General features: G+C 51.8%; 1 protein-coding gene across 1 annotated transcript; it reads right to left on the bottom strand.

Annotated features, from left to right (window-relative positions):
- Positions 1-5,533: 5,533 nt before the first annotated feature.
- On the bottom strand, positions 5,534-7,126 carry LOC144164346 (MOB kinase activator 1B-like). Its single transcript, XM_077694860.1, has 3 exons — positions 7,113-7,126; positions 5,860-6,248; positions 5,534-5,793 (listed from the first exon to the last, which is right to left on the bottom strand). The coding sequence occupies exons 1-3, from the start codon at positions 7,124-7,126 to the stop codon at positions 5,534-5,536; spliced, it is 663 nt and encodes a 220-aa protein (XP_077550986.1).
- Between the last annotated feature and the right edge of the window lie 2,175 nt (positions 7,127-9,301).

Raw genomic sequence — 9,301 nt, 5'->3', positions numbered from 1 at the left:
GCTGCCAAACAATTCCCGCAAATTCCTGTCCCCGCGTAGGATGCCATTCCACCATGTAGCGAAGCTGTCCCGCTGGCATAATCGGAACCGCTCCAGGAAGAGGAAGAGAACACAAACAAGTCGAAGGTTGCTAGAGACACTTCTTTTATGCACCAAGGGGGGGGGTGTCTTCCACGTGGTTTAGGGTCCCACAGTTCCACTTGAAGGAAAAACAAGAAACCACAAGGGAGATGCGCCTTGCTGTGCCGCAACCCTTGTTACACTGGGCTTGCACCCTTTTTTTTCCATAGCAGCCAAGAACCAGCACCTCGGAAAAAGCATTTCGGGAAGCAGGTAGATCACATGCAGCTGCTGCCAAACAATTCCCGCAAATTCCTGTCCCCGCGTAGGATGCCATTCCACCATGTAGCGAAGCTGTCCCGCTGGCATAATCGGAACCGCTCCAGGAAGAGGAAGAGAACACAAACAAGTCGAAGGTTGCTAGAGACACTTCTTTTATGCACCAAGGAGGGGGGGTGTCTTCCACGTGGTTTAGGGTCCCACAGTTCCACTTGAAGGAAAAACAAGAAACCACAAGGGAGATGCGCCTTGCTGTGCCGCAACCCTTGTTACACTGGGCTTGCACCCTTTTTTTTCCATAGCAGCCAAGAACCAGCACCTCGGAAAAAGCATTTCGGGAAGCAGGTAGATCACATGCAGCTGCTGCCAAACAATTCCCGCAAATTCCTGTCCCCGCGTAGAATGCCATTCCACCATGTAGCGAAGCTGTCCCGCTGGCATAATCGGAACCGCTCCAGGAAGAGGAAGAGAACACAAACAAGTCGAAGGTTGCTAGAGACACTTCTTTTATGCACCAAGGGGGGGGGGGTGTCTTCCACGTGGTTTAGGGTCCCACAGTTCCACTTGAAGGAAAAACAAGAAACCACAAGGGAGATGCGCCTTGCTGTGCCGCAACCCTTGTTACACTGGGCTTGCACCCTTTTTTTCCATAGCAGCCAAGAACCAGCACCTCGGAAAAAGCATTTCGGGAAGCAGGTAGATCACATGCAGCTGCTGCCAAACAATTCCCGCAAATTCCTGTCCCCGCGTAGGATGCCATTCCACCATGTAGCGAAGCTGTCCCGCTGGCATAATCGGAACCGCTCCAGGAAGAGGAAGAGAACACAAACAAGTCGAAGGTTGCTAGAGACACTTCTTTTATGCACCAAGGAGGGGGGGTGTCTTCCACGTGGTTTAGGGTCCCACAGTTCCACTTGAAGGAAAAACAAGAAACCACAAGGGAGATGCGCCTTGCTGTGCCGCAACCCTTGTTACACTGGGCTTGCACCCTTTTTTTTCCATAGCAGCCAAGAACCAGCACCTCGGAAAAAGCATTTCGGGAAGCAGGTAGATCACATGCAGCTGCTGCCAAACAATTCCCGCAAATTCCTGTCCCCGCGTAGGATGCCATTCCACCATGTAGCGAAGCTGTCCCGCTGGCATAATCGGAACCGCTCCAGGAAGAGGAAGAGAACACAAACAAGTCGAAGGTTGCTAGAGACACTTCTTTTATGCACCAAGGGGGGGGGGTGTCTTCCACGTGGTTTAGGGTCCCACAGTTCCACTTGAAGGAAAAACAAGAAACCACAAGGGAGATGCGCCTTGCTGTGCCGCAACCCTTGTTACACTGGGCTTGCACCCTTTTTTTTCCATAGCAGCCAAGAACCAGCACCTCGGAAAAAGCATTTCGGGAAGCAGGTAGATCACATGCAGCTGCTGCCAAACAATTCCCGCAAATTCCTGTCCCCGCGTAGGATGCCATTCCACCATGTAGCGAAGCTGTCCCGCTGGCATAATCGGAACCGCTCCAGGAAGAGGAAGAGAACACAAACAAGTCGAAGGTTGCTAGAGACACTTCTTTTATGCACCAAGGGGGGGGGTGTCTTCCACGTGGTTTAGGGTCCCACAGTTCCACTTGAAGGAAAAACAAGAAACCACAAGGGAGATGCGCCTTGCTGTGCCGCAACCCTTGTTACACTGGGCTTGCACCCTTTTTTTTCCATAGCAGCCAAGAACCAGCACCTCGGAAAAAGCATTTCGGGAAGCAGGTAGATCACATGTAGCTGCTGCCAAACAATTCCCGCAAATTCCTGTCCCCGCGTAGGATGCCATTCCACCATGTAGCGAAGCTGTCCCGCTGGCATAATCGGAACCGCTCCAGGAAGAGGAAGAGAACACAAACAAGTCGAAGGTTGCTAGAGACACTTCTTTTATGCACCAAGGAGGGGGGGTGTCTTCCACGTGGTTTAGGGTCCCACAGTTCCACTTGAAGGAAAAACAAGAAACCACAAGGGAGATGCGCCTTGCTGTGCCGCAACCCTTGTTACACTGGGCTTGCACCCTTTTTTTTCCATAGCAGCCAAGAACCAGCACCTCGGAAAAAGCATTTCGGGAAGCAGGTAGATCACATGCAGCTGCTGCCAAACAATTCCCGCAAATTCCTGTCCCCGCGTAGGATGCCATTCCACCATGTAGCGAAGCTGTCCCGCTGGCATAATCGGAACCGCTCCAGGAAGAGGAAGAGAACACAAACAAGTCGAAGGTTGCTAGAGACACTTCTTTTATGCACCAAGGGGGGGGGGGTGTCTTCCACGTGGTTTAGGGTCCCACAGTTCCACTTGAAGGAAAAACAAGAAACCACAAGGGAGATGCGCCTTGCTGTGCCGCAACCCTTGTTACACTGGGCTTGCACCCTTTTTTTTCCATAGCAGCCAAGAACCAGCACCTCGGAAAAAGCATTTCGGGAAGCAGGTAGATCACATGCAGCTGCTGCCAAACAATTCCCGCAAATTCCTGTCCCCGCGTAGGATGCCATTCCACCATGTAGCGAAGCTGTCCCGCTGGCATAATCGGAACCGCTCCAGGAAGAGGAAGAGAACACAAACAAGTCGAAGGTTGCTAGAGACACTTCTTTTATGCACCAAGGGGGGGGGGGTGTCTTCCACGTGGTTTAGGGTCCCACAGTTCCACTTGAAGGAAAAACAAGAAACCACAAGGGAGATGCGCCTTGCTGTGCCGCAACCCTTGTTACACTGGGCTTGCACCCTTTTTTTTCCATAGCAGCCAAGAACCAGCACCTCGGAAAAAGCATTTCGGGAAGCAGGTAGATCACATGCAGCTGCTGCCAAACAATTCCCTCAAATTCCTGTCCCCGCGTAGGATGCCATTCCACCATGTAGCGAAGCTGTCCCGCTGGCATAATCGGAACCGCTCCAGGAAGAGGAAGAGAACACAAACAAGTCGAAGGTTGCTAGAGACACTTCTTTTATGCACCAAGGGGGGGGGTGTCTTCCACGTGGTTTAGGGTCCCACAGTTCCACTTGAAGGAAAAACAAGAAACCACAAGGGAGATGCGCCTTGCTGTGCCGCAACCCTTGTTACACTGGGCTTGCACCCTTTTTTTCCATAGCAGCCAAGAACCAGCACCTCGGAAAAAGCATTTCGGGAAGCAGGTAGATCGCATGCAGCTGCTGCCAAACAATTCCCGCAAATTCCTGTCCCCGCGTAGGATGCCATTCCACCATGTAGCGAAGCTGTCCCGCTGGCATAATCGGAACCGCTCCAGGAAGAGGAAGAGAACACAAACAAGTCGAAGGTTGCTAGAGACACTTCTTTTATGCACCAAGGGGGGGGGGGTGTCTTCCACGTGGTTTAGGGTCCCACAGTTCCACTTGAAGGAAAAACAAGAAACCACAAGGGAGATGCGCCTTGCTGTGCCGCAACCCTTGTTACACTGGGCTTGCACCCTTTTTTTCCATAGCAGCCAAGAACCAGCACCTCGGAAAAAGCATTTCGGGAAGCAGGTAGATCACATGCAGCTGCTGCCAAACAATTCCCGCAAATTCCTGTCCCCGCGTAGGATGCCATTCCACCATGTAGCGAAGCTGTCCCGCTGGCATAATCGGAACCGCTCCAGGAAGAGGAAGAGAACACAAACAAGTCGAAGGTTGCTAGAGACACTTCTTTTATGCACCAAGGGGGGGGGGGGGGTGTCTTCCACGTGGTTTAGGGTCCCACAGTTCCACTTGAAGGAAAAACAAGAAACCACAAGGGAGATGCGCCTTGCTGTGCCGCAACCCTTGTTACACTGGGCTTGCACCCTTTTTTTCCATAGCAGCCAAGAACCAGCACCTCGGAAAAAGCATTTCGGGAAGCAGGTAGATCACATGCAGCTGCTGCCAAACAATTCCCGCAAATTCCTGTCCCCGCGTAGGATGCCATTCCACCATGTAGCGAAGCTGTCCCGCTGGCATAATCGGAACCGCTCCAGGAAGAGGAAGAGAACACAAACAAGTCGAAGGTTGCTAGAGACACTTCTTTTATGCACCAAGGGGGGGGGGGTGTCTTCCACGTGGTTTAGGGTCCCACAGTTCCACTTGAAGGAAAAACAAGAAACCACAAGGGAGATGCGCCTTGCTGTGCCGCAACCCTTGTTACACTGGGCTTGCACCCTTTTTTTTCCATAGCAGCCAAGAACCAGCACCTCGGAAAAAGCATTTCGGGAAGCAGGTAGATCACATGCAGCTGCTGCCAAACAATTCCCGCAAATTCCTGTCCCCGCGTAGGATGCCATTCCACCATGTAGCGAAGCTGTCCCGCTGGCATAATCGGAACCGCTCCAGGAAGAGGAAGAGAACACAAACAAGTCGAAGGTTGCTAGAGACACTTCTTTTATGCACCAAGGGGGGGGGGTGTCTTCCACGTGGTTTAGGGTCCCACAGTTCCACTTGAAGGAAAAACAAGAAACCACAAGGGAGATGCGCCTTGCTGTGCCTGGCAGAAGAAAAGGCCGGGCAGGGCCAGGTAACCTGCTCAAACCTTTACAACTGAGAACTCCTTCGCGTCTGAAAGGCAGTCGCGTGAAATCCTATACACATCAGTCAACCAAGTAACTTACTGGCGAGAAGAAAAACAAGGGACAGAAAGAAAAACCCGGTGCAGAACACCGTTACGGAATGAATACACACTCGAGCACGCTTCCAGGCCTGGCTGAACATGCGGGGAAATTCTGACACCTGAAAACATCCAACAGGAAGCGTGTGCTCTAGTAAAATTTGATGCAAGAAACTCGTCCATCCACATTCATGGCGGTGGAAAACGTCAGCAAAGGAAACAGGAACTGCTAGGACATCGTCCGCCTCAGAGCAGGATTGTGCTGCAATGCAGGTGCGCCACCCAGCCAATCCTGTCAGAAGAACGGCAGCTACCCAGAGTGGGGCCGCAGGAGGGTGAAGAAAACGGTGAAAAGGAGGGGACTGTCCCTGGCACACACAATGGCGAGCACATTCACAAGAAAAGAACACTCTCAATGACAAAGTCCAAGCACACGGCTGCTGCCTAAAGGGGGTGTGCGCAAAGGCTGCATGCAGTAGAGGGGAGGAAAAAAAAGGAAGCACGAATCGGGGGCACATACTGTGGAAGGCCTCCTCCACACCAGGGCAAAAAACAAAGGTCTGTCCTCGACTGGCAGCAGTTCTGTGGAAGGACAGAGTCGCTAGTGCGAGGGGTTCCCGTTGCGGTCCTCGTTGGTGAGCTTCTCGATGACCTCCTGCAGGGGCACCAGCTCGCGGCGGTCAATGAGGTCAAACTTTACGAAGAAAGAGTTGAAGTGCTTGAAGCTGGTGTTGAGGTGCGCCTCCTCACGCAGCTGTACGACCTCCGAGAAGTGCTGGTGGTAGATGTGCGCGTACACCCGGAACAGCTGCCTCAGGACCGCCTTGGCGATGGACGACGAGTACTCTGGGAAGGGCGCCCCTGCACGGGACAGCGTGAGGAGCAGGGAGAAGAAGAGCGGGCACAACAAGCAGGAGCACAGCTCACCGATCTCGGAGCGGAAGAGCGACTCGTCGTCCAGCTGGTCCTGACCCCAGGTCATGAGGTAGGCGATGTACTTGGGCGCCGAGACGGGCTTCTCGACCGTCTGTCCGTCAGCCCAGTGGTACTCGTGCTCGGGGCCCGCCGACATGACGGCGCAGCTGCTCTCGGTGCAGAACTCGCTCACCGTGCCGTACAGCGTGTTGATCTGATTGAAGAAGTCCACCGTGTGGACGGCCACCCACTCGTTGAGGTCCTCGCCCTCGGGCAGCATGACGGCCAACCGCAGGTTGCCCGAACCCAGCGTTGACGCCGCCTGCTTCATCAGGTCGTACTGGTGCGTGCCCTCGGGGATAATTTTCTTCGGCTTGGACGTCTCGGAGGTGCGGCCCCCGCTGCAAAGGGGCATCGACAAGCAGGCTTTAGCCGCCCCCACACACCGCTGAAAGCACGCTTCACTGCAACGGCTGTCCAGAATGCTCGGCTACACACGCACCAGTATCTGCGACTCCCGTCTTCGCAGAACGTTTCCAGGCCCACCTATCCCGAGCACGACAGGCTAAAGTGGCCGCTTGTCCGCCGGGAAAGCCGCCACAGCAATCCAGTCGGGACAACCGCTCGCTTGTCGCTCAAATGACCGGCAAACAGATCCAAGCGCTGCTCCACTAATTCTCGTTGGGCTGCCGCCACAGCTCAGTTTGTCACTTGTCTCTACATGCAGATAGCTCCGCACGGAAGACCGCGTCACGCACAAAACGTACGTTGGACAGCTGCTCCGGTATTAAATCGGGGGTTTGTTCTATACAAAAGATGGACACGCAATTTCAGGTTAACTTGTTCCCTTTCGGCCACTCGCGTAAAATATTAGGCCACCAGTGCAACTGCTGCTACACGGGTCCTCAATGGCGTAGGATCGCGTTAACGCTGCAGCAGATCGTGTGGAAGCGAGTTCGATCTGAAATAAGGTACGTGCAGCGATGTTGTCACACTTAGCCGGCAGCGGTAACTCGCAGCGTTTCGTTTGTGGGACAGCCTCTACTGCCGCTCGAGCGAAGCCTTTAGCAGCACCTCACAAATCTGGACGATACAACGCGAAGCGCGGAACAGTGCGGGGATTCTTTGCGGCGGATTTTGCGCTCAGCCGCAGCTGATCTAAGCCTACCAGTCCAGGTGTAATTACCGCTGTGCAAATAGCTTGCAAGAGGCGTCGACGTGCGTGTCCAGCCTTCTGAAGGGCGCCCGGGTGCCGCCAAACTTGCAAAAGGAAGCTCATCTCGCCGACGCGAGTGTACTTGTGGCAGCGAGTAGGTTGTGGTGCTTCTATCTTTCTATACAGGGTATAGAAGCGGCATTCTCCAGCTGTGTATAAGACTCCTCTCTGACTGTCAGAAATCATTTAAAAAGAAAACTGAAATAAGATAATGTTTGTTTCGTCACATTTATGTGCTTGGTGGGTGCTCCAGTCTACCCAGACCATAATTACGGCACAGCAGCTATTGTCTTCTTTCAGCTTTTTTTCTAATCGATTTTCGATGGTCAGAGAGGCGTCTGATACACAGCTGGCGAATGCCACGTCAGGTAAGACAGTACTCTTTTTCACCTTTACTAAGCGTTAAGAACGTTGCCAGTCACGGATGGCAAGCGTGAGCGCTTAGCGTGATAATTCACCACGCCTAAAGCAAGCGTGCAAAAAATATCTTGTACTCACGCTTCGCGAGCGTTACGCGCCCCGCGAGTCATGCTTAGAAAGCGTGATTTTTCAGCGTGAAAAGACGTCACGCTTGTAACACGCGTGCAAAAAATCGTCGACACTCACGCTTGTTAAGCGTGAAAAAATTTAGTGTGTGACGTATTTTTACAATGAAAAATCACGCTTCCTAAGCATGACTCGCGGGACGCGTAACGCTTGCGAAGCATGAGTACAAGATATATTTTGCACGCTTGCTTTAGGCGTGGTGAATTATCACGCTAAGCGCTCACGCTTGCCTTCCGTGACTGGCAACGTTCCTAATGCTTAGTAAAGGTGAAAAAGAGTACTGTCTTACCTGACGTGGCATTCTCCAGCTGTGTATCAGACGCCTCTCTGACCATCGAAAATCGATTAGAAAAAAAGCTGAAAGAAGACAATAGCTGCTGTGCCGTAATTATGGTCTGGGTAGACTGGAGCACCCACCAAGCACATAAATGTGGCGAAACAAACATTATCTTATTTCAGTTTTCTTTTAAAATGATTTCTGACAGTCAGAGAGGAGTCTTATACATAGCTGGAGAATGCCGCTTTAGGTGAGGACAAATCCTCTTTTTCACCTTCGCTAAGCGTTAAGAAGGTCGCCAGTCACGGATCAACAAGCCTCATGTTGCGATTACGGCGTAATTCTTCGTTCTACACGGCCCCAAACTTTGTAGTGTTTGTAGAACAAGAGGGGTTAGGATTGCCGCTAAAGTTCGGTGGTAATAAGCCCAAGCGTCGTTGAAGGCAGTGCGAAACAAACGTTCATGAAGCATCTTAAACAAGTGAACCTAGCGAATCTTACACAATTAGTCAGTGATGTCCATTCTTTTGGCACCTATACCCGTACCTTCGTGAAGAAAATTATGTGAGGAAGTGTGGTGAGGATTGCTGCGAAGGTTGAGATTTTGAATCAACGTTTAGGAACAACACAGAACAATAAATTAAAACAAATGTCAAATTTGAGTGGAACTTTTTATTCACAATAGCTTACAAGAATGCTTCCAAACAGAAATCTGAGAAAGGAAGACAGGAACTATAGAATAGCTTAGTCTCATCAACAAAGTCTCATAGCGTAGTCTCATCAACAAATCGCGTAGCATTTTTAGCGCTCATGGAATTTCGTCGATTCCATCACGTGTAACTGCTACCCAAACGAATCCTAGAAACTGCCTGAAAGTGGTCTGATACGTAACGTTCTTTATGTCACACACATAGCACGCACCAAGGCTTTTTCGAGTGGCGTGTTCAGTTGCAACTTTACATTTTCTCTGGATTCTGCCGCATACCAGCTGCTTCACGTCGCCTCATACAGTGCACCGGCAAACGACGTCCATGGGTGAAACCTGGCGAAGATAAAAACATCAAAGCCGTTCCACTCAATGTGAAAGCTGTCGGAAGTGCAGAGCAGTGATTCGCCATAATGGGTTGTACCGCCGTTATCCGCTTACTGCTACCACCCCATGCAATTCAAATTTCCCGTCTTCGCAGTGCTCGCGCGCCCCCTACGTGAAACTGCGCCAGCGGGAGTTCTGTTCTCTCTGTGCTTTTCTCCCCGCACGTGCCGGCGTTGCGTAAAAACCAACCCAACGGGCGTCCTTAACTAAAGGAATGCGGGCGCTGCCGGTTAATTACGTATATTTTCCCTCAAATGTACCTGTAGTTTTCTTTGCGCTAAGCGAAGGGAAGATGTATGCGCTTGGCTTTCGAAGCCTCTGG

Source organism: Haemaphysalis longicornis, unplaced genomic scaffold (assembly GCF_048455015.1).
Source record: "Haemaphysalis longicornis isolate Haplotype H1 unplaced genomic scaffold, Haemaphysalis longicornis Haplotype H1 scaffold_1, whole genome shotgun sequence".
Classification (NCBI taxonomy): Eukaryota; Metazoa; Arthropoda; class Arachnida; order Ixodida; family Ixodidae; genus Haemaphysalis; species Haemaphysalis longicornis.
Note: the sequence above shows the minus strand (reverse complement) of the source record. Positions and strands in the feature narration are given on the sequence as shown.